This window comes from Onychostoma macrolepis, chromosome 11, assembly GCF_012432095.1.
Source record: "Onychostoma macrolepis isolate SWU-2019 chromosome 11, ASM1243209v1, whole genome shotgun sequence".
Lineage (NCBI taxonomy): Eukaryota > Metazoa > Chordata > Actinopteri > Cypriniformes > Cyprinidae > Onychostoma > Onychostoma macrolepis.
The window spans coordinates 24,414,002-24,437,997 of record NC_081165.1 but is presented as its reverse complement, the minus strand read 5'-3'; the positions used below and the strand labels follow the sequence as shown (position 1 = coordinate 24,437,997).

Sequence of the window (23,996 nt, the reverse complement as noted above, 5' to 3'; positions counted from 1 at the left end):
TTATAACCATAGTTCTGCTTTTTTGGGAGCGCTTAAACTCGCGATAGATCAAAGTTAATGATAATGTTCTTCGCTCACTTTCTTTATTCGCCGTGGAAATGAAACGTTATGAATGATCAATTTCTAATGTTTTTATTAAATTGTAATCACGTTAAACACAAATTCAGTCCCATTAAAAATATTTTATTAGCCTACATGACACCTATATCTGGTTCTTGCCTAAAAAGACGGGTTTATGCCCTGCTAAAAAAAAACCTAAAAAACAATAGAAGCCCAATAGAAACCATCACAGAAATTCCAATGGTTTCCATTAAAATACCATTATAAACCATTAGCTTTTTTTTTCCAGTAAAACCATTACAAAATTCCTTTTTGTAGTGTGTTTTGGGCATTTTTCCAATAGGATTTAACATCCCACCAATAGAATCCATCACATACCAGTAGACACCATTATAGTTTCTAGTAAAACCAATACAATTCCCATTAAAACATTACATTTTCTATTGTGTTTTGGGCAGGGCTCTATTGTTTTTTTTTCTTCAGCAGGGTGATGTTTTTAGTTAATAAATTTGTCTCAATCAACTAAACAATTTTTTTAGCTATAAAACTAGGTAATCAAAATAATGCTTATTATTTTATGTATAAAAAAAACGCAAGCATATATCACAATGTAAAATAGCATGTGTTACTCGCCATATTGTATATATTCAAACGATATCGGCGGAATGTTTGACGCGCGCGCGTCGCAGCCTCATTATGACACCACACACGTTACGTTCCTTTTGTTCTTTTTACTTTTAAAAGCCCTGATCGCTTCGAGAAGACAGATTAGAAGCTTCAAGCAAATTTAACCGCACATTTGTGCTGTTTACAACCTGCTTTACTTGCTCACGAAGCTATGAAGATGCTTTTCTCCAGAATCTCAAATTTACCATTTTTGGATGGAACGGACGACATGTATACGACAACTAACAAGAGGCACTTTAAAGTAGCAGACACCACCACCGTCGTGTCTAAACGAGATCTCATCCTTCAGCCTGTCTCACCAGACTTCCAGCACAGAGACCAGAATTACCTGGGGAAAAAGCACCAGACAGAGACAGCGCTGTCCTTCCCACCGCGTCCACCAGCTGCTGTCACGCAGCCAAAACTAACCCACCTCACGATGCTGAGCACCAACTTCAAACTGCATTCAGACGACAGCTGTGGAGACTTTGAGACCACTCAGTCCGAGTTTAAGCCCCTGCCGATGTGTACAGCCAAAATCATTCGTCCCATCACTGCAGTCATGATAAGCCAGCCTGAGGGAAAATATCCTGAACCCACTTACAGGGCTTCCTACATCAAACATAAAGTGTCCCGGATCCCCAGAGCAAAGCAGCCGGCAAAAACAGGTCAGTACTGTACACTCACACTGTCTATTGACATTTTGCTTTTTATGAGTTGATATAAGATGCCTTATTTGTATCAATCAGGTGTCGGATCAAGTCTAATCATGGACAGAAGGGACAGATACCGTTCCAGTTATCATGAGCAGTTCCAGTACAGATGGTCTCCTCGTCCTCCTCTGTCCAAAGAGAAGGTACATTTATATTATTTGGCAGTGTTTTCAATAATGTTGCAGTGCAATAACATCTTTTTGTATTTTATTTTAGCAACAAATTCAGTGTTCATCTGTGGCGATGGGAGATCATGAGAAGACACTGGACAAACTAACAATGTATTCTACCTCATTCAGACAATCGGATGGCCACAGGTATGATGGAGCATAAACACAAAACTTGCACCTTTTAATATCGCACCACAGCAGAAAGGTCTGTAAATTACATTTTTTTCACATCTGCTTTCCAGTTAGTCATATTGGAGAATCTGAATTTTTTTTTTTGTATTTGTCAACAGCTCTGCTGAATTCAAAGAATTTCTGCTTCCTAAGATAAATAAATCTCGGCCCATCAACCTTCGGGAAGTTCCTGACAACATATGGACAACAGCCTTATTTGAAGATTTTCATGCATATAAAGGAGGTATGTACATTAATTGTATGCTGTGTACTTTTATAGTCTATATATTATATATTACTCTATTTATATATACTATTATAGTCAACTGAAACTAAAATTAAAACCATTAAAATTTCTTACTAAAATAACTAAAACTGAAAAAAATTAATAACTCAATAGACTTATATATATATATATATAAACTTCGAAAAATGACAAAAAAAATTACTAAAATTATAATGAAAGTGGAAAATAATATTTAAAAAATTTAAACTGATTCAAAATTTCAATTTCAGTGACACTGATGTGAGATTGTAATTTTCTTCCGATGCTGTACAGTGGTTGTGAACTATGCATGAAAGTGAAAGTGTTAACTTAATATATAAATTAAATGTAACAATTTAATACATTTAATATGATTCATTTTTTATTCTGTTTTATAAGCTTGAAATCATGAACTATTTAATTCTCTCTCTCATTCAATGCAAAGTTGGGCTCTGTTCTCAATAAACAGAAAGTCGGCTTTATCTGTTTACTGGGCTTTTTGGGCATGTTAATGGTCAAAGCCCAGCATGAACAGCAGATGGTGCCATTTCAATACTCCTGACTTTGAAATCTTCACTTTTAAGTAGACTCAAACATCAACCTGCCTTCAGCTTCTGCTTTATATTCATCACACAATGGGAAAATGAACTAATTATGATACATTCAATCTATGACTTTAATAACTGTTTGTTTTTTACCAGGCATTATTCACCTAGAGCGCAGATGCCCGACTCTCAGCTCTGTGTTCAAAGGAGAGATACTGATGGGCAACAAGGAGAGACCGTCAACAACAAACCAGTGCTTCTTCCCAAAGGTGTGGCCTATTACAACTTATTCTTTCTTGACGATCTAGACAATACCATGCATGTCTGTCCTAACTGAGATGTTTGCTTTTCAGATAAAGCGCTCACAGTTCCCAGTGCATGTGGATGGAGCCGGTATTGGGACTTTGAGCAATGTTAAATTCGGGAGGCCTGATCTAGATGGAAGGACAACACAGGAGCAGTTCCCATCAAAAGAGTTGGTCCGTCCCAAGCCTCCGATCTACCCGCCTAGCCATGTGCTGTGTGAGCAAGGTACTTTGAGCTGTATTTTCAAATTGAAAAGTCACCTAAAATGACCTGCCCACATTACTTCACTTTACACCCTTAGGGTGTTAAAAGAGCATATGGGAGGCTGTTGCTTTAAAGCGCTATTTCTGCTTGATCTGACCCTTAAAATTACTTTTGAATATTGTCAGATTAGTTCAGTCATATAATTTTTTTGTTTACTGGAATAAAATTAAAATGTTACATGCAGAGCATTTTTAAGTTGCCTGCAGTGTTTTTTGTATCATTGAGATGATAGTTTTGTTAATATTTTGAATTAGACTTCATTTATATTTTCAGATAGTTAAAGTTTTTGTAATTTTGTTATGTTTTTGTCATTTTTATTAGTTTTGTTGTTTTTAAATATGTCTGTATAGTTTTTAATCATTTTATTTCTTGTTTTTTTATTTGTCATCTGACACAGAAATATTAAATGCAATTCATAAAAATATTAAAATATGTTCTAAAAAAATAATATAAATGTTTTAAATAATATTATATCTTAAATAATATATAAAATATGTTCTAAAAATATCATAAATTATATCAAATAAAAAAATTAAAATATATATAATTTTATAGCTCTTTTTAAAATTTTCTCCGTAATATTTAATATCAAATATTTCTCTGATCTTGTTCTTTTTTTTTTTTTCAAGAGCCAGATCGGATGCTTGCAACCATGCAAAAAGATTTTGTCCCCCTGAACTCTAAAAGACAGAAAATGAGCCCTAGCCAGCTTCAGCAGGTAAGCTATTTACATTTCACCTATCTCCCTGGTTTCCCATTTATTCTCCAGTCCTTGAGAAGTAAACATAGACATTGGTCTGTGAGCTGGGCCTTGGCTGGTGGTGCCAAAGTTTGCTTGAAACCATGTGATAAATAGCGGACAAGTAGTTTACTTAAAAGCAATTTTGCCTGGTGCTACCAAATATATATCAACAATTCTCCCATTTTTAGGGGTTGTGCTGTATAATAGTTGCTCAATGACCAGTTATTTGAGTTTAAGAGCCCATATAAGTTTTAAAACTGATCTTGACCTTACTCTAATCTCTTTCAAGGTTAAAGACAGCTGTATCAGGCCCTGGCACAGTGAACATGACTTCAGGACAACCCACAACAAAGTGATTGTTCCCAAACCCTACTGCAAGGCATTCCTGGAAAAGCCACTTCTTCAACACATCAGCCATATGCCGTTTTGAGTTGAAAAATGTCCAAATCACAAAAAAGCTCTCTACTCTAAACAAATGTCATTTTCTGGCTGAAAGCCTTCTTTAGTGTGTTGTTCATGCATAATCAACTCAACTCCAAAATCCAACTCAACTCTACCATACAGTAATAACAAATAGGAACAATTACTATTTCTAATTATTTTATGATGGATTTGATATTGTTGATAACGTTAAATGACAAATATGCATAGACTGGCTTAAAAAGGACGCACGTTTGTTTAGAGTGCAGACCTTTTTTGTGTTTGACTTTTTGACTTCTTGACTGAAATATTAAAAAAGCATGGATGTTTCAAAGCATTGCGTATATGTATGTCCTGTCAAATTCATGTCATGTTGGAAGTCCAGAATTTGGCACACAGCGTCATTACCTCTATAACCACGAGTGTGAAAAGTTTTTATCAGCATAAAAGAGGCTTTGAGGCGTGTTATGACAACAGAACACGTCCTATTTACAGATCAAAAGTGTGTGTGGGGAAATTCAAGGTTAAATGGCGATCTGGAGCTCACAGTGGTAATGACTACAAGAAGTGTGTCAGAAGGCACTGATAGGCATATAGACCAATGCATGTGCAAAATATCATAGAACAGTGGCAGAGGTTTTCCAGTTAAACGTGCTGCTGTCTGCCAGTGAAGAGCCTCCATGCAGGTCTGTGTTTGTGCAGGGAAAGTGGCATGATCCTCTGCACAGTATTTAACCAGAGCCTGTGTGTTATCAGATCATCTGTCGAGGTAATGGTGCCACGTCTAACTGGGATCTCGCTTTCTCACACTCAAAACAAACACAAGTTGCAACCTTGAACTTCAGCTATTTGGTGTGTATGCATACACAAGTTCAGTAGCCTATTTCATTTTAGTGATATTTAGATTGGTTTTTCCTATGATTTGTCTCATGTTAATTTTTTTTTTTTTGCAAGTTCACTGAATTAGGAATACTGTCATTATCATGCTGTAAATGTGTATGGTGGGGTCCAAAATTGTGATAACGTTATGATATATATATATATATATATAGCCTATATTCTTTTCTTTTGGATTCCACTTTATCCCGGCACAACAATGAACAATAGAACATGTTACATTACATACAGCAAGAAAAGGTATCTCAAAGTAACATTAGGCTGTTGCTTTCCCATAGCTTCAGAAAACGCAAGAAACTGGCCCGTTATGAACTCGAAGCCATATTTACAGCAGCCAGTGAGCGTGGCTACAATTTAAAAGGGCGTGTTCTGCTTCCTATTGGTGCACAATCGAAAGTGGGCGGTCTCTAAACAACAGAATTCATTTAACTTGTACGCTGTTGTTGTGACTTTATCTTGCACGCAGTTTGTGGGTTTTAAAAGTCAAATGTGCGTTCGTCTTCTTTTTGACCTTGTTGTAATGTCACCTACGTAACTTAATAACCTTCTACCTATTTAAACCTGAAGGTTTAACGACGTTTTTATTGAGCGCTGTGCTTGCACCTGGTATGGATGAGTTAAAATAGCCTCTTATCATAAGTGATGCACAAACTGATTATTTATATGACTTAAACTCTGTATTTTGGGGATCACAGTAATGGCTTTCCAAAGCGTCAAACTCTTAGCCCTTGAGCTGGACGGTCCGGAGGATGCTGTGTACAGCAGTGGAGAGGTGATCACTGGCGTGGTGATCCTGGAGCTCAACCGGGAACTCAGAGTCCGAGCCCTGGGGGTCCTGGGACGCGGGGTCGCTACAGCCCACTGGCTGGAAAACCGCAGCGTCGGCGTGAACACCGTCTATAACGACTACATATCCAAGATCACTTACTTCAGGAAGAGACGGCACCTTATCCGAGGTGGGTTTGCACGGATTGATCAGCTCATTAAATATTTAAAGCGATGGTTCACTCAAAAAATAAGAAACCGTTTGAGTTTATTTCCCCATATAGCAATGCGTATGTATGTGTGTGTGTGTTATATTGTGTATATATGTGTGTGTATAATTTCTGGCCAAAATATGTTTTAAATGTATGCAAAATATATAGTTGTAGTTCTAGATTCATATACCAAATTATATTTTAAAATGTATTTCAGAGGCAAAAAAAAAAAAAACTTTCCAATTTTACAGTAGCCTATATTTTGGCTAAATATAGGATTGAAATATATGGAGGGCAAATATATATTTTAAAATATATATATATATATATATTTATAAGAATATAGGCCGTCAGATTAATATCTGGAATCTGAGGGTGCAAAAAAATTATTGATAATATTGAGAAAATTGCCTTTAAAATTGTCCAAATGAAGTTCTTATAATTTCATATATTTTGATATATTTACGGTAATACGTTTACAAAATATCTTCATGGAACATGATCTTTACTTAATATCCTAATGATTTTTGGCATACAATAAAAATTGATAATTTTGACCCATACAATGTATTTTTGACAATTGCTACAAATATATCCCAGCGACTTAAGACTGGTTTTGTGGTCCAGGGTCACATATATAAATAATATATGTAAAAATATTCACAGAAATACATTTTAAAGCATATTAACAAATATATTTTTGGCATGTTTTTTTATTTTGAAATTTATTTAAACCATATATTTGAAATATATTTTTTGTTGTATGGGTCTGTGCATCACAAAAAGAGAAATTATGAAGAATATCCCAATTGATCTTTTCGATGAACTTGCAGTGAATGGTAACTCACTATGTATAGATCATAATAAAATCCTTGAGGGCAGAATATTCCAAATCCTCTGAATCCGTTTAGTAGCTTTATGTAAAAAACAAAAACTTTTGGTTTGTAAGACTTTTTTTTTTTTAGTTGTATCAGTCTGAATTGTGAATGCGTCATTCATATCGGTTTTGTATACTTTTCATTCACTAAGCGGACAAAGTTTTTATGTTTAGGAATCATCATTGAGTTAGGGCAGATATCAATATTATCAGTAATGATGTGCATAACATAATGGTGAGTTTCCTTATTATCTTATCATACGGCTCCTGAAGGCTTATTTAGCCTGTGAGGACCATTTTTGCAGTGATATTTATGCCCTTTTCGAGGTTTCACATCTTCAGTCACCATTCATTATGAATACAAAAAATGACAAAGAAAGAAAGTCATGCAGGTTTGGAATAATATGAGGGAGAGTAAATCACTACAAAATGGTGAACTGCCCCTTTAAGAGTGGTCATGCAGTAGTTTCACTAATGACTGGCTTCTTCCTGACCTTTGACAGCTGGCACAGGAGTGATAACGCTGAGCAAACGTGTGATCTGTTTAATCATTCATCTGTTTAGGTGAAATACACACGAGGAACTGCACTTCACAAGCCAAATGCTTCTCACCAAGGCGATAAAAGCTCAGCTATTGTCATTAAAATTAAATAAAGGCACGTTTGGATTGACGTTAATAGGAAGTAGATTTACAGGTTATCAGGTTGTGTTACTGCTCTAAAAACATACTATAATGTGATAGTTATAGATGTTATGACCTACTAGTTGATTTCAACACTTTGCAGCAGTAATTGGCAGTTTCTGTAAATGCAGTACAATATGGTGTCCCAATACTGTTTTGTTGTTATGAGATGTGTGTCTGGTAAACTATTATCTAGCATGCAAAGTAGCAGGTTTAAATACATCAAATATATGTTTCAACCTTAAAATGCCGATTTTGTCCTGTCCTTAGAGGACAAAATCGATCCTCTCAACAATATATATATATATATATATATATATATATATATATATATATATATATATACATATATATATATATATATATATATGTGTGTGTGACCCTGGACCACAAAACCAGTCTTAAGTGTCAATTTTTCGAAATTGAGATTTGTACATCATCTGAAGGCGGAATAAATAAGCTTTCCATTGATGTATGGTTTGTTAGGATCGGACAATATTTGGCCGAGATTCAACTATTTGAAAATCTGGAATCTGAGGGAGCAAAAAAATCTAAATATTGAGAAAAACGCCTTTAAAATTGTCCAAATGAATTCTTAGCAATGCATATTACTAATCAAAAACGACATTTTGATATATTTACAGTAGTAAATTTACTAAATATCTTCATGGAATATGATCTTTACTTAATATACTAATGATTTTTGGCATAAAAGAAAATCTATAATTTTGACCCATACAGTGTATTTAAATTTAAAAAACAGAGTCCTTTTGACACATTGTTAATTAATATTCAATTAATTGTAATTTTTTTTGTAGTTATTAAATAATTTGTGATTTATTTAGAGTAATGAGAGAAAGATAAGTAAATAATTTTTGTCAAATATGTTTTTCTTTAACTTATAGCATTGACATCCTCCCCCCAAGTTATAAAAGGCTATCAGAATGCAAACAGACTTTTCTTTCTTCAGTGATAAAGAGAAATGAGGCTGCGGACAGATGAAACATCTGCCATCACAGCCAATGTTTTGTCAGATATCACAACTGACAATGAAGAGTATGATTCAGACACTGGCTGATGTCCGTTCATCTTTGTGAAGGCTTGGATTGGACTGGCCAATATTTGGCTATTTTAAAGTTTTGTCCAATTGTTGTGGTTCTTGTGTCAAAACAGAGCGATACACCGTTTTGGTGCGTGTTACTGCATACCGCAGTGTCAGTTTAAGAAATCGCATGGACAGGCTTTCTTATCATTATCTAAATAAACAGCTTGTGACTTGACAGAGCCAAATGGGAGGAGCTAGAGCTCCAGCTCCCCCTCTAGTGGGCGGGGCTTGAAGCGCTATCAAGCGCCACCATGTGGCTATTAATGTTAGTGCGAGTTCAACCGTAATTGAAGTAAATGTTTGTTTTGATTCGCAAGATGCTGGCATAGACATTATTGGCTTAATTTCTCTAATATTTGTCACGATTATGATTATTTTCAGCATGGTCAGTATCGTTTCTTTGACAAACGGCATTACGTAAATACTTTTTTTTTTTTTTTTTAAATAATGCTTTGTCAACAAATAACGCACGATTCTCCCACTGTAAATACTTATATAAAACGCTCAAACTTATTATTAACAATGTGAAGGCTTACTCTCTGTGCACCCCTCTTAAATTTTTGGCCACCGCATTAACGTGTGGGTTATTTATGAACTAAATCATCTGATTAATTAATGTAATAAATAATAATAACAACAGTAATTAGACTAAATAATATGTTTTTATGTGAATGCATAAACTCCAACAGGCTATTTTTAAATTATATTTTAAATTTAAATGGAATATTGACTGTAATTTTAGACAGACTCAGCCTTCATGTGATAGGCTATACATTATGCCATTTTTTTAATGTAGATAAGTAACCAGTCTAAAACCAGCCATGTGACTTCTCACACTAGAGGAAAAATAAGATAACAAATGTGCTCTGGGATTAGTGAGGTATCCATCCTACAAGTTTACACTGGGTTTATTTGTTTCTATTAACCTAAATTAGCTAAATGTGCATCTAAACATAAAATAAATCATACATCTAGATAAAATATTATAATAAGAAGTTATAAATCAGACGTGACAGTCCTCACGTTGTAATTCAGCGTTGAGCCACTAGAGGGAGAAGGAAGCACACTAACAAATGCGCGAGGCGCTACACTGTTGAAGCGAATCCACCGCGCGAGGGCGATGCGTGAACTTTACTTGGCTGCTAACAAAGAAGCAAGTTGTTTTGGTCATAAAAGTCTGAGAAAAGCGCTTTTGCACTTTTATTTGACCACCTTAATGCTTTTGGCAGTTCACACTCGTTCTGCAGTGCCGCTGCAGATGTTTGACTGAAATGGCTTTAAGCGTTTGTTTATGTAGCTATCATGCAAAGGAAGTTCGCATTTGCGCATCTTTCAGAAAAGTGACTGAAGGAAAGTAGCACAACGGCACAGAACGATCCCGTTTTTTGTTTTGCTCAACTTCTTCACGGGGAGGTTCCTCTGCTTTGGGCATGCTCAGTCAGCTTGTTTTTGTCTAAGAACCTGTAAGCATCAATCATCCGAGCTCTCCATCCACACCCAGTTAAGATGTTTATGAGCAGGCAGCGACTCGGCCTTACATAATAAAATCAGTAAGACCGCCCACACGAGTTAAATGCCGATCAGGGAACATGCACAGCTTCAGTTTTGTTTTGAACCTGAAGCAAGAGCAGCTTCCTTGCACTTGAATGCACGCTCTCGCTCTTTGTTTGACTTCGCACTTCTGAATTAGACCTACTTCAAGGACTGCACTTGGGCAGGACCAAAGATGATTTTCGACAAGCTAAAAAAGCTCGATATAATGTTTGATTCTCCGGAGTTGGACTGTCCTCCGGTGTTCAGCAGCGGAGATGTTGTCTCAGGGAAGGTTGTGCTCGAGCTCTCGGCGGAGATTAAAGTGGAGTCGCTGAAGTTGCATGCAGAAGGCTTCGCTAAAGTCCACTGGACCGAGTCTCGCAGCGCCGGGTCCAGCACGGCTTACACGCAGAACTACAGCGATGAAGTGGAGTACCTAAACCGCAGAGAAGTTCTGCTGCAGGCAGGTCAGTCATTCGCAGCCAGAGTGGGCTGCCTCACTAGAAGATGTTCAAACTTGTTTTCGCCTTTCAGTCAAGCTGATTGAGTCGACCCTTCTAGGACTTCACCCAAAAATAAAAACATTTGTGTTGTTATTCTCCCTCATGTCGATCTAAACCAGACTTGCTTTCTCACTTGACTTTAAAAATAAACACAGCCTGCTGTCTGCTCTTTTCAGTATAATGAAAGTGAAAATTGATTGAAGCTAAGAAAAAGCAGCAGCAGCATGCATGCTTTGTGTGTTATTATCTTTCACTTAATGTTAATCATTCTACAAGTCCATTGATTCAAAAGAACTGAACTCGATAAAGAATCGCTTATCTATGCGATTAATTGAACGTATTTGACTCAAATGACTCGCTCATCTGATATGCTACATTCTTTTTGTAAACAGCAGTTTTTAGTTAGTAAGGGCTCTTCATTTTGCATCATTTTTGTGTTTAATTTGTACCTTCACACCAGCAGTTTAGTTAATGTGTAAATGACTATTAAGGTGAGCAATGTTTAATTGCTGCTGAATAAACCAATTCAGTTAGTATTCAAGAGGCTGGGGTTAAATGACCGAAAGGTTTTGAATGAACTAGATAAAAATATTCCTTAGTGATGTCAGCAGTTGATGTTGTTTTGTGTTATATCATCATGCAGTTCTGACATTACTGCCCTTATCGTTGTGTTTATGATTTGTTGGTGCAATCATGTTTCTTTACCTTTCTTCCCCTCCAGATAACGGTGAGCTGACGGTCCTGTCTGCTGGGAGACATGAGTACCCTTTCAGTTTCCAGCTGCCAGAGGAGTAAGCGCCGCTTGCTTTATTAGTCTCATAAAATGTTATCAGTGAGCTTTATTTGGAAAGTTTTGCAAGGATATGAGGGTTAATGTAAGTGTTTTGTCTTTCAGAACTCTAGTGACATCTTTTGAAGGCAAGCACGGCAGCATTCGATACTGGGTGAAGGTTAAGCTGCATCGCCCATGGGCCACCGTCAAGAAGATCAAGAAAGAGTTCACCGTTATCGAGCCCATTGACATCAACACACCAAGTTTGCTGGTAGGAGCTCAGAACGGCTGTCGCGTTGTTATTTTCGGTTTGTGGTTTTGTGCACACTAAATCAGAGTTTTTATCTTCAGGCACCTCAAGCTGGAACCAAAGAGAAGATGGCACGCATCTGGTACCGCAACTGCGGTCAGGTGTCGATCACCGCAAAGATCGACCGCAAGGGCTACACGCCGGGTGAAGTGATTCCAGTCTTCGCTGAATTTGATAACTCCACGTCTCGCTCCGTGATGCCGAAAGCTTACATAACCCAGACGCAGACCTTCATCGCAAGGGGAACCATGAAACAGAAGAGGGCCGTGGTGGCAACTTTGTGCGGGGACATAGTTGGTGCACGCCGTAGAGAAACATGGCATGGCCGTGCCATCAAAATCCCCCCAGTCGGACCCTCTATCCTGCAGTGTCGCATCATTAAAGTGGAATACATGCTCAGGGTGAGTTTGAGTACTTTGAGCTACTAAACCAGTAAAGCTGCTAGAATGATTTTACTTAACATGACTTTGTGTTTTCATAGGTGTGCGTTGATGTTCCTGGGACGTCCAAACTTTCCCTGGAGCTTCCTTTGGTTATGGGCACCATCCCTTTGCATCCGTTTGGCAGTCGCACGTCTAGCGTCAGCAGCCAGTACAGCGTGAACATGGAGTGGCTTCGCATGGCCATCCCTGAGCAGCCTGAGCGTACGTTTCTGCCCAACCCTGGGTTTCGTTCTCTTTCATCAGCCTGAGAGCGACGTCATACTGTGAAATGTGTCGCTCACTTTGACTCTCCTTTGTTTTTTAACCACAGCTCCTCCAGATTACAGCTCTGTTGTGTCAGATGAGGAAGCGGTCCAAAACTCCACAGCGGTCCAAAACTCCACAGCAGTCCAACCTGAGGAAGATCTCAGCGGCGTGCAGGAGTGCTCCCTCATGGCCTGCGTGCAGGAGTTCAGATTACGCCCGCCTCCGGTGTACAGCGAGGTGAGTAGACATGCAAAACCGTAGTTATGTATTAGACAGAGGTTTTCAACTGGTTTTGTCAGTCAGGACCAAGATTTTTACATGTTTACCGAACAAAAAACGAAACTGTTTGGAAGCCCGTTTCAACCCAGAGTTCAAAAAGTAAATATGCATGTTGTATAATATGCATTTAAAATGTAATATTGCATAATATGTGTAATATGCAATCCCAAAACCTAGTCTTTTACTTCAGAAGAGGCCCAAAAAATGTTTGGAAGCCCGTTTCTGCTTCAGAGTAAAAAAAAAAAAATAGAAAGTTAAAATACGTTTCTAAATATCACTTTTTATCTTATAAGTTTGTCTTATGATGTTCTTTTCAATAATTGCAGGTTATGTATCATAATTACAACCTCTTGAATTTGCAACTTTATATCTCTCATTTGTACAATGTGATTTAAAATCACAATTGCATCATAGATGTTTAAATCCGAACAGGCAGGAAAAACTGTTTAATAAAAAAAAAAAATAAAATAAAATAAAATTTGGAGGCTTGTTTCTACCCCCTTTTTTTCTTTTTTTTTTTTAACTCACATTGTCACTTTTTACTTTGCAACTTTATATGTCTTATGACTTTTCTTTTCTATAACTGTATATGTATCATAATTGCGATTTGAGACTTTCCCAAACAAGGCTTAAGCCTAGTCCCAGAATAAAATGCAATTCTGAGCTGTTTCAACTGAAAGAAACTTGCACTGACTGATCTTAAAATATATCAGTGTACACCAGTAATGTTTTTTCTAAAGCACGTTTATAAAAATGGCTTAAATGTCCTAATTGAACTATGTCCTAATCCTGGTTTAATCTAAGCCCAGTCTGTGAAACCAGGCCTGTATCTCCCAATGGTACAATGTGATTTTTAGCATCGCAATTGCGACACTTTCTTACAACAGCATCTTTAACTCAGAATTTTTATTTTTACTTTTATTTAGAAACGGTCTTCAAACATGAAATTCTATTATGATTTTACAAAACACAGTTGCACAGAATTGGCATCTTCCCAATTTGGCCTGCAACTACAAAGGTGCTGATGGATTTCCATTGAAATACTGAGTTTGAATGTGCAGCCTTTTACATCAATAACAAATGACCAAAGGACGAGTTTCGTCCTGCTGATAAAGATTTGATTCTTTCCCTGCTCTCCGCAAATCACTAATAAATGAATCTGGTATGTTTGAAAAGTACCAAAATGGGAAATGTTCTGATCAGTTTTTTTTTTTTTCTCTCTCTCTGTCTTTTCAGGTGGACCCAAACCCTCAGCCCATCACCATGCGTCCTCGCTGCATGACCTGTTGAACTCTCTGCCAGCTGAGCATCACCTGATGTTTGAAACAAAAGCTGAGATTTAATTCTCCTGGATGTCTCTCTGAGACTGAGATTGGCACTTGTTCCTCGTTCGTGCCGTTCGCATCTGTGCTTCCAGCAGCGGGGCCGAGAGAGGAGGAGATGTCTGGACTAGGCGAGGGCGAGTGCTTTCATCAAACAAAGAGGACATTCAGTACCGGGGCGAACAAAGGTTCTGCCCACGTTTGTGTCCCAAAGAGCGATCAGACTCTGGTCTGTGCCTCAAACGATTGTACGTAGAATCAGGGAATTCTGGGCATGATCACTAGAGAATTATGGGTGAGAAGCCATTCAGAGATGCTACCCATAGTGCCTTATTTTGCTGTGAACGAGGGCTGAGTCCCTCTTAACCAGCTGCAGTCTGCCACCTTAGATGTTAGCAGGCGTGTGATGTTGTCCTCTCCCGAAACTGTCATCATGTACGCATCTTTTGATGTTGGTTTTAGCCAAAGAGATCGGAGTAACGTTCATGTGAACGGGTAATTCTATGCAAAAGGGAAAAACTAGAGCTTTAAGGGGGAAATTGCAAATCCTGGAAGTAGAAAATCTTTTTCCCCCCTTTTGGAGTGGATCTTATGTTGGTATAAGTTTCATCTGGCTCGACAGAAGTTGAGTCTGTGACCTGGAAGGTCTTAATGTCTCGCTGAATGTAATCCACGGATATCTTTTGAGCAAAACCGTTGTTTTTCTTTGTCGGTTTTGACTGTGACTTGAGGTAATGCATGTAATGCAGGGCTCGAGCAGCCCTTGATGGTTAGCTTTACAAAGTAATGGGAGAAATTACAAAGCCATGTGTACCCAAGGTGCCTTTTTTGTTGTTTTAGACGAAACGCTGAACGACTACAGGGATTGTCACGTTAAGCTTTCCTAGTGTTGCGACTCCCTGAAGTGTCCTTACACACATTCCAAAAATACCACAGACTTGCTTCATTTCCAGATTATAAGAAAGTGTACCTTCAGGTTTAAACACAATGATTGTTTATGGCACTCATTTTGAATGAATGTATTTTATAGATTTTTGTTGTTGTTGAAATTTGTGACAAGCATATTTTTTGTTAATCACTTTTAAGTAAATAAAAAGGAAAAATGATGCACTTGAACATGGTGTTTTATTTCATATGATTTTGGAAAAAGTTATATTCATAATGGCATATTTAATTATTTATAATATTATTCATAATGTTACAGTTATGCAAAGGAAAGGGTTACGCAACATATGTGCTTCAGCTTCTTTTAGAACAACAAAAGTTGAGAATACTTGTAAAGTGCCTCAAGAGCTCCTAACTCATATACAATTGCATTTATCATAAAATCTTTGTTTTCCATCCATGAGAATGGCAAAAGAGTCCCGGGGGTTGTGCTTTTACTATATATAACATAAGTGGAGCCTAAGGCACCGAGTGTCCTTTTTCCTCCTGTGCTGTTTTCTGAAATGCTTCCATTCTTATAAAATCAGTTCTAAAGAAAACTTATTCAAATTTGAACCTCATGAGAAAAAGAAAACTTATGTGGGACCAAAGTTAGATAATGTATTATGAATCTTCATTTTTGATATAACAGGTAATCATAACTGTCATTAAGAAATAATGCTTAACATGTTAATATAATAAATATAACGACATAGTATAGGCCCTATTTATATATTTCATTTGTATCATCATTTTAAAATCTCACACACAAACTTGCACCAGCATAATGTAGGCCTGACTTTACTTGTTTAAGGTCATGTTATAAACTTTAGAGGAATGTAATTTTTTTCATTAGTACACCCCGCAGGGTTTTTATTTTATCACTGTATACACTGTACAAAATCAAAAGTTGAGAAAACTTAAAAGTTTAAGGCAACCAGCTTTTTTTGGAGTTTTCTCAACTTCTTGTATTCAGTTTATACAACAAAAAGTTGAGAACTCAATCACCTTCAAAAATAAGTTAATAAATCTGCTGAAGTTAGTTGCCTTAAACTTTTAAGTTTTCTCATCTTTTGATTTTTTTTTACAGTGTGCATGAACAACTGAAACAGGAACAAGAACTCAGCAAATGATCACTGTTTGGTGACTGGAGTTCCCATTCTCTTGCAAGTCAAAGCTGCCGTCACAAGTTTATCGTCACGCAACATTAAGAAACTTTCTCATGTTTTCATGCTTTAGATTGATGATACTGACGGCTCTATTTTAGACACAAATATACTCCTATGCAGCGGTTTAGCCTGGAATGACACAGACAAACAAAAGATGCACTTACAAAAGAACAGTGTTTGCTGAAGGGCAATTGTCTATAAACAGCATTGTGGAACTGTGTTCTTTGCCATTAACACACCTTTTCTATTGGAAGACATGAGGAGTTTTTATTATTTAAACATGACACAATATCAGGAACATCTGATCGTGGAAACATAACACATGGTGAGAACCTGCATAATAAACAGAGGCAAATCACAAAGGTTCTTTAGTTTTTCTTTTATGATAATGTAAAGACCTTTGAGCTCATGGCTTACAAAAGCACATGAGACTGCAGATCTACATGGCCTATTTAGAACAGACAGTGTATCAGCACACCTGAGTGTTTGTTTAGTGTTTCATCCCCTGCACTGCTGATTCACCTGCTAATTTAACCTCTCTTTGTTTTTTTTTTCTTCAGGAAACGCCTTTAAAATGGGTCAAACAAGAAGATATTAAATGACGGAAATATAGGCGCGACCTGTTTTTTTTGTTTGTTTTGTTTTTTTAAATCAGAACTTTAGATTTGATGGAGGTCGTTCGATGGGAGGAGTTAAAACAACAGGGAATGCTGACGTCAGCCGAAAAGAAAGGTTGTTTCAGAGGTAGGTATTAAATATTGATAAAGATTGTAAAGACATTTGGAAAAGCATGTACAAATGAATCCTACACAATAGGCACCTGCAGTGCGCGACTGTTCTCACAGAACGCGAATTCAGCTTTTGATAAGCTGTTTTAAAAATCGAACGTCTGAAAAATGTAACGCGATTCGAATGGCGGTATAACGGTCGAATACAGAATGTCTGACAAGTTTAAAAACAATTACAAGCATCGAAGTGGAACGCAAACTGTAAGTTAATAGCTTGTTTAAGTCGACTGTATCCGTTAAGCTGATGTGCAGTCTTGGGGAGAAAATAGTTACATGTAACGGCGTTACATAATTTAATGTCAAACTAGCCTAAATTTAACTGTAATCATTAAAAATGTGTAATTTAATTATGAAAATGGTTTATGATTACAAAGGGGCCTACATCTGAATATTTTATGTAAACAGAAAGGATATGCTGAATAATAATAATTCGTTGCTTTCCCGGTTTTTGATGTGCACCCCTGCCATTTAAAGGCCTTTTAGTAAAGCAATGCAATTCTGATGCTTTTGATTGGTTCTCTTGTTTAAATTTGCAGTGCACCATGTCTGCCAATTACATTACAATCCACGTTGCTTTAGTACAAGCTTTAGGCTATACGCTGTCTGAGAGTTTCCACCATTGCAAGAGATAAAAATGCATTTCAGTGCTGGAAATTAAAAAATCAGAACGACCAGGCTGTGATTTAAAATGAATGAGTTTAGTGTTGAGTTCTACTGTAAGGTTAACCCTGCCTGGTTTAAATGTTTGAAAGCGATTAACAGTTGAAAACATTCGTTGGAAAAGTAATCAAAAAGTAATCAATCAGTTACATTACTTTAATGAAGTACGGTAATTGAAATAGTTTTAAATAAACTTGTAATCTGTAACGTATTATATTTCCAAAGTAACCTTCCCAACACTACTGATGTGTGACTGGATTAGTAATTTGATAAAAGATATGTACAGAAAAAAACTAATCAAGATCAGAGACTCAGATTAGTTTTAAAGCAAAAAGAGTAGGCCAATCTCCTGAAATACTAGATCTAAAAACCGTATGTTTGGAATAAATGTACAATCCAGTTTAACAGGTGTAACGACACTCAGTTACTCTAGGAACGGCAAGATTTCTGCCTGAAAGCTGCCTGGTAGATAAAACGCTAAGGAAATCGTCAACTAGTATATTTGATATATTGAATTATGTCTTTCTTTGGCATATGAGTTTTGCAAGTGAATTATCTCCTAAATGGCAAATAGGCCTGATAGAGAGCAAAAGAAAACATTGGAAATGAAAAAGGAGTCACTACATTACATTGGATAAACAAAGCAGCAGTGATATTTGCGTCTATCTGTCCTTAGAGAGGCTTCCTTACATGGAAACATGACGTTCAAGGCTGTGCATCTGGGTGTGAGACGCTTGTTGACTTCACACGGACAGATCAGTTTGCTATTAAGCCAGGGGACTTCATGTAAACCAAGGAAACTTTAGCGGCAGATCAAGAAGCTACTCTTACAGCGAAGGAATCTTCAAAAATATCCCGTCATTCATGTAGATGAAAAAAAAAAAAACACATTTCTTGACCTTGTTTATGCCTGTGTATGACTTAAAATGCACTTGTTTTGGTTTGCACTTTATCTTGAACACATTTGGAGGTTCTGGGAGCATCCGAAGGCTGAGTTGTTATTGCATTTCCAGCTGCCTGTTTGCTTTGTTCTCGTTGGACAGCACTGAGCTTTGTCCGTTTCCCAAAAATTATGCTGAATCAAAGCATTAACTCATTGCCAAATAGATTAAGTCAGATTTTTCCCACTGATGTGGTACTAGGAGGCGATTAGTCGTGAGCCAAAACATTTGTGTTATCATTATCAATGCAAATTTGCTGTTCGTTAGGGATAAAAAATGTTAAGTGCACTATTTGCATGCAACATTCTGCACTTGGATTTTGGCACAAACGTGAATGAAGAAAAGGGGCAAAGGTCAGGAATTTAGAAAAGTGTTGTTGATATATTCCTGCATGCACGTGACATAACAAATGTTAAATGCGTCAAAAGCACATACATGTTACTTCCCCCATCAGGCTGCGCTGCACGTGGCGACGTGTTCCACCTCCGCTTCTGGCTCGTGTCCAGGTCTCAGACAGAGCTGTGAAGCTATGGTAAATATTGTGAGGAATGTATGGAGGGGCTGAGAAGGAATGTATTTACTTTGGGTGAAAAGAAAGTTTCATACCTATCTTTCTCTAGTGAATTGAAAGAGCATAAACAAAATATGTGTTTGCCGTTTTTGCAGTGCAATTGCACAATTGCCCTAATAGAAGAACAGGACGTTCTCCAAGATTCGTTCTCCCTCTCTTTTGCTCACAAAAGTCACGGTCAAACTTCTGCAAAACCACAGTCCTCTAAGAAACAACCACTGTTTCCCTTCAGTAAAACATTATAGGCAGTATTCCAGCGTACTCCAAGTTTGGTTCACATCATGTGGTCCGAAACTACTTTCTTTTCTTCTGTGAAACACAAAAAGAAACATTGAGCAGCAGGCCTAAGCTGCTCCTTTCCATACAGTGAATGTGAGCGGACCCTTTTAACAGATTGTGATGGTGCATTTCAGCAGTTTTAAATCGTGAATCGTGAAAATTTATTTGTGACCCTGGACCACAAAACCAGTCGTAAGGGTCATTTTTTTTAAATTGAGATTTATACATCATCTGAAAGCTGAATAAATAAGCTTTCTATTGATGTATGGTTTGGACAATATTTGACGGAGATACAACTTTTCTGAAATCTGGAATCTGAGGGTGCAAAAAAACCTAAATATTGAGAAAAGCGCCTTTAAAGTTGTCCAAATGACGTTCTTAGCAATGCATATAACTAATCAAAAATTTAAGTTTTAATACATTTACAGTAGGAAATTTACAAAATATCTTCATGGAACGTGATCTTTACTTAATATCCTAATGATTTTTGGCATAAAAGAAAAATTCATAATTTTGACCCAAATAATGTATTATAGGCTATTGCTACAAATATACCCGTGCTACTTATGACTGGTTTTGTGGTCCAGGGTTACATTTAATGTACATTCAAAAGTTTTTTTTTTTAACCTTGGCATTAAATTTCAGAAAAATAGTTATCACTGCTGTTTGGGAGCTTTTAATACTGCAAATTGACATCTTTCTCTCTTTTGACCAATCTCTCAATAGTTTTCGACTTCCTTTAGATAGCCATAGAAAAACTATCCATTGGAGTAAATGGGAACCATGGAAATGTGTAAATGATCACAGAACTACTGTATGAAATATTCCTTTAAACATCTGTCAGAGATGTTTGCACTTGGCTCTCATGCTTTAGAAAAGTGTCTTCAGGGTGTAACTGTGACCAATTACACTCTATAATACACATTCTTAAATGGATAGTTCACTCAGAACTGCAAATTCTGTCATTTACTGACACTTAAGTTGTTTTGGACCCCATTGACTTTTACTGTAAGGACAAAAACTGTTATTTACTGTATTTGGTCATACGAGCGACATGTAGGCGAAGTGTTTGGGTAAACTATGCCTTTAAGAGCACAAGTTGTTTGCCATAAGGATATGCCGTTCCACCTTTGGCCATTAGGAGGAGTTGCCATTTCCACACATGGTAAAAAGGGTGAAAGGGTGTTGAAGGCAACAAACAGAAAACACCTTTAGTTAAAAACAGGAGCTTCTTCTGAGCTTTCACGTGGTCATTTTGTTTCCAAAATGCTGAACTGTGAAGTACTGAATGAGTCATGTGCATACTGACATCAGTAAGACTTGTTTCTGGTCAGCTCTTCCCTATTTAAACTTTCCAAACAGTCATCATTATCCGCAAAGCCACATTCAAAACAATGACACTGTGAGAAAAGAGAACAATTTGGGTCATAAGTGGTAGGATGTGATGCACACTAAACCAAAAGGCACACTCCCACTCGGCAGAAGCATGATAAGAGCGCCGCTAAATAAACAGGGAGGTTTGGGAATAATGAGGTTTTCTTTTCATAGTTCTCTCAGGGGACAAGCAGAGCTCCCTGCCTTACTGACGTCACACTTTATGTACAAGTAAACAAGCAGTACCGAGGGGAACAACCAGACGTAAACACTCATGTGGTGACTGTCAATAAGATTTAAAGTGTTGACAAGACTGCAGATTTGATAAGGAAGGAAGACAGAAACTGGAGTTATGATGGTCAGGACTGTAAGATTTAAGGACAGAGAGAAAGAAAACAGACAGAGAATGTATGTCAGTGTATATTCTGGAAGTGACTGTAAACTCTGTGACCTTTCAGCCATCAAATAACTCCCTGGCACTGATGACTTTGCCTGACAGTCAGTTCATGAGCAGCACACTGATTCAGCCTTCACTCAATACAACATTTGTTGTGTATTCTGTTTTAAAGTACTTACTGTTCCGTACGGCTGCAGTGGATGACGAAATTACTAGAAGGCTGCGTAAAACTCCGTTGAACCTGACATTGAAGGGATTATGATATCAGGATGACATGTTCACTATGTCTGTTCTTCTAAGCTAATGATGGACTTGTCCTGTAGAGCCTCACTTAGTTCCTGATACTGGATATGGCTCTTTATTCTCTTACAACCAGTTCACTGGTTCATTTAGTTTTTTCTACAGTTTCCAACATTGTATATAATTGTGGCATTTCCCCCCCGACAACATGCTGGTGGAACAAAATGGCCAACTCCTTAAGGTTTGTCGAAGCTAATAGCATTTTGTCCACACAATAAAATTATATTTTCACTTGTTTTTAATTTCATCCCAAAAAAAAAAAACTGATTAGAAATGACACAAAAACATCTGCTAATGTTTAACTTTTTTGTTTTCACGTTTAACGGACAGTTGTAATTTCTGTAAATATTTATATATTTTTTAATACAATAAAAATGGAAATGGTTTAAGCTTATTAAAAAAAAAATGGATTATTTATATTTTTAGATTTATAGTCTGGGTTTGGGACAAGGGTAAAATAGTCAAATCTGTACATAAAAGTACGGACTCCCACAATATATTAATTGTTGTCTACATTTCATTAATTTGCTACATCATTTTGATTTAGCTAAATTATGAGCAAATTAGTACGATGCGGCCATGATTTAACTAAAACAAGTGAAATAATGAATAAATTGTGGCAAAAATGTCTTTTTTTCTTGCACATCATGTGCAGGTCAAAAAATTGCCTGCTTTTAAATTAAAACATTAAAACATAAGCCTGCTTTTTTTGTCTCTGAAACTCTTGCATGCAGTTTTGAGCGCTGAAAACACACTTGCTCTCTTTTCAGAGTGCTTTGTAAACAAGTTATCACCTCTGTCCTGGCCGTACAATGAGATTTTACAGACCTCTGTTTGGCCGTCTATGTAGGTCAAATAGCATGCCTGCATCTTTAACTACCAGAGAGCGTTTGGCTGCTGAATGCTGCTAACCAAAACAAGACTACACCTCCTTCACTTACAGCCAGCCCTGAACAAACTAATGTTACACAAAGTGTGGGCAGGGCAGCCGAAGAGGATGGTCACAAAATACTAAAGAACATCTCTTCCTACGGCTGAAGACGTGATTTCTGTCAGGTCCTGCTCTGAGTGAGGTCTCAAATTACCCTGTGTAGAGTAGGGGTTTTGTTGTTTATGAATATGACTCCGGTTGAACTCATGTTATCACTGACTTAGTAATTGTTCAGCTATACATAAAGATCAATAAAATATTGAGTTCTGTACCGTTACTGTACATCAAAAGTTGCCAAATTTGTTTTAATATAGAATTTTACAAGAAACATCTGAGACATCACTGAGAACTAGAGTAATGATGTGATTTTGAAGAACTAGCAAACTATAGCTGATCTTTCTCACAGCAAACCGACATTTCCATGAAAGGCCTGTTAGTCCCGTGGCCTGAGTAACAGAGGTTTGAAAACACAGCCTTGGTGTGGATTTCCTGCTGCCATCCAATGTGACATTCAGAAATCCAGTACCTCCAGTATCCAGTACATTGGTCTCAACGGTTTTGTTCATTTTCTTCTTGTGAGACATGAATCTTTGTCACCTGTGAAGGAAATCATCATGTTTTTGAGATGAAGGAATGTTTTGATGGTCTCCTTACCTTGTAAGAGGGTCTCATCTTACAAAAAAACAAGGGCTATGTTCTGTCCGTGCAGATGATAGCAGAAGCTTTGGGGCCAATCTAAAGGTAAATGCACAAGGAATTCCTATCCTGACTAAAAACATACAGTCCAACAAAACAACTGTAGTTTTGCATTTCAAATTCTTAATCTTGCTCCCAAACATCCCTTCGATCTCACACAAACCTGGGGTTTTCCCCATTTAGCTAATCAAAAGGAATCTGATTACCCCACTGTTGCATCATTTGGTGACACACCTCATAATCTCTGGAGTTTCCCTATAACCCATTAATTTCATTTGCACTTGGTATTTTGATGCCTCCAGTTAAACTGCACCTATTTGTCATATTTGATGCAACATGACAAATGACAATCGAACCCATTTTAATCAGTGATGTTGTCTACACTGAATGCAACATGACACAACGAATCCCCGGCAGTAAACTGGTGCCTCTTTCTATTTATGACGTACCGACACAAAGTTCAAATGTTTTTGCAACGGTCGCTTTGTTGTGTCTAGTGTAGACAGCCTTTGGATTTCGTGCACACGGTAAACAACAACAGGTAAACGTGTGGACGCTAGTGCTGGATGAACATTTTTTTTAGCTCTTTGATATGTCGTGGCAGTTCAGAACGCTTGTGTTCAGCTCGTGAACTGATCATCTCTTCATCTTTACTACTAGTCACAGCATGAAATAAACATGAATGAACATCAGAAGGT

General features: G+C 37.2%; 2 protein-coding genes across 4 annotated transcripts; both read left to right on the top strand.

Annotated features, from left to right (window-relative positions):
• Positions 1-755: 755 nt before the first annotated feature.
• Positions 756-5,129, top strand: si:dkey-13m1.5 (uncharacterized). Its single transcript, XM_058791964.1, has 8 exons — positions 756-1,394; positions 1,476-1,582; positions 1,656-1,756; positions 1,900-2,024; positions 2,747-2,859; positions 2,944-3,121; positions 3,790-3,878; positions 4,192-5,129. The coding sequence occupies exons 1-8, from the start codon at positions 899-901 to the stop codon at positions 4,330-4,332; spliced, it is 1,350 nt and encodes a 449-aa protein (XP_058647947.1). The 5' UTR covers positions 756-898; the 3' UTR covers positions 4,333-5,129.
• A 543-nt stretch (positions 5,130-5,672) lies between these two features.
• Positions 5,673-15,384, top strand: arrdc2 (arrestin domain containing 2). Of its 3 annotated transcripts, XM_058791735.1 has the most exons (8): positions 5,673-5,825; positions 5,915-6,175; positions 11,618-11,687; positions 11,792-11,939; positions 12,020-12,379; positions 12,460-12,622; positions 12,732-12,904; positions 14,183-15,384. In XM_058791735.1, the coding sequence occupies exons 2-8, from the start codon at positions 5,917-5,919 to the stop codon at positions 14,234-14,236; spliced, it is 1,227 nt and encodes a 408-aa protein (XP_058647718.1). In that variant the 5' UTR covers positions 5,673-5,825; positions 5,915-5,916; the 3' UTR covers positions 14,237-15,384. The 3 variants fall into 3 exon arrangements, with proteins under 3 accessions (XP_058647718.1, XP_058647717.1, XP_058647716.1); XM_058791734.1 differs by having other exon boundaries at positions 5,678-6,175; XM_058791733.1 differs by lacking the exons at positions 5,673-5,825; positions 5,915-6,175 and adding an exon at positions 8,518-10,860.
• Positions 15,385-23,996: the final 8,612 nt, after the last annotated feature.

Coding starts and splice junctions, on each gene's coding strand:
- si:dkey-13m1.5 (XM_058791964.1), top strand. CDS start 899: ATGAAGATGCTTTTCTCCAGAATCTCAAATTTACCATTTTTGGATGGA. Junction 1,757..1,899: donor AGACAATCGGATGGCCACAG/GTATGATGGAGC, acceptor ATTTGTCAACAG/CTCTGCTGAATTCAAAGAAT. Junction 2,860..2,943: donor ACCAGTGCTTCTTCCCAAAG/GTGTGGCCTATT, acceptor TTTGCTTTTCAG/ATAAAGCGCTCACAGTTCCC.
- arrdc2 (XM_058791733.1), top strand. CDS start 10,587: ATGATTTTCGACAAGCTAAAAAAGCTCGATATAATGTTTGATTCTCCG. Junction 11,688..11,791: donor AGTTTCCAGCTGCCAGAGGA/GTAAGCGCCGCT, acceptor TTTGTCTTTCAG/AACTCTAGTGACATCTTTTG. Junction 12,623..12,731: donor CATCCCTGAGCAGCCTGAGC/GTACGTTTCTGC, acceptor TTTTAACCACAG/CTCCTCCAGATTACAGCTCT.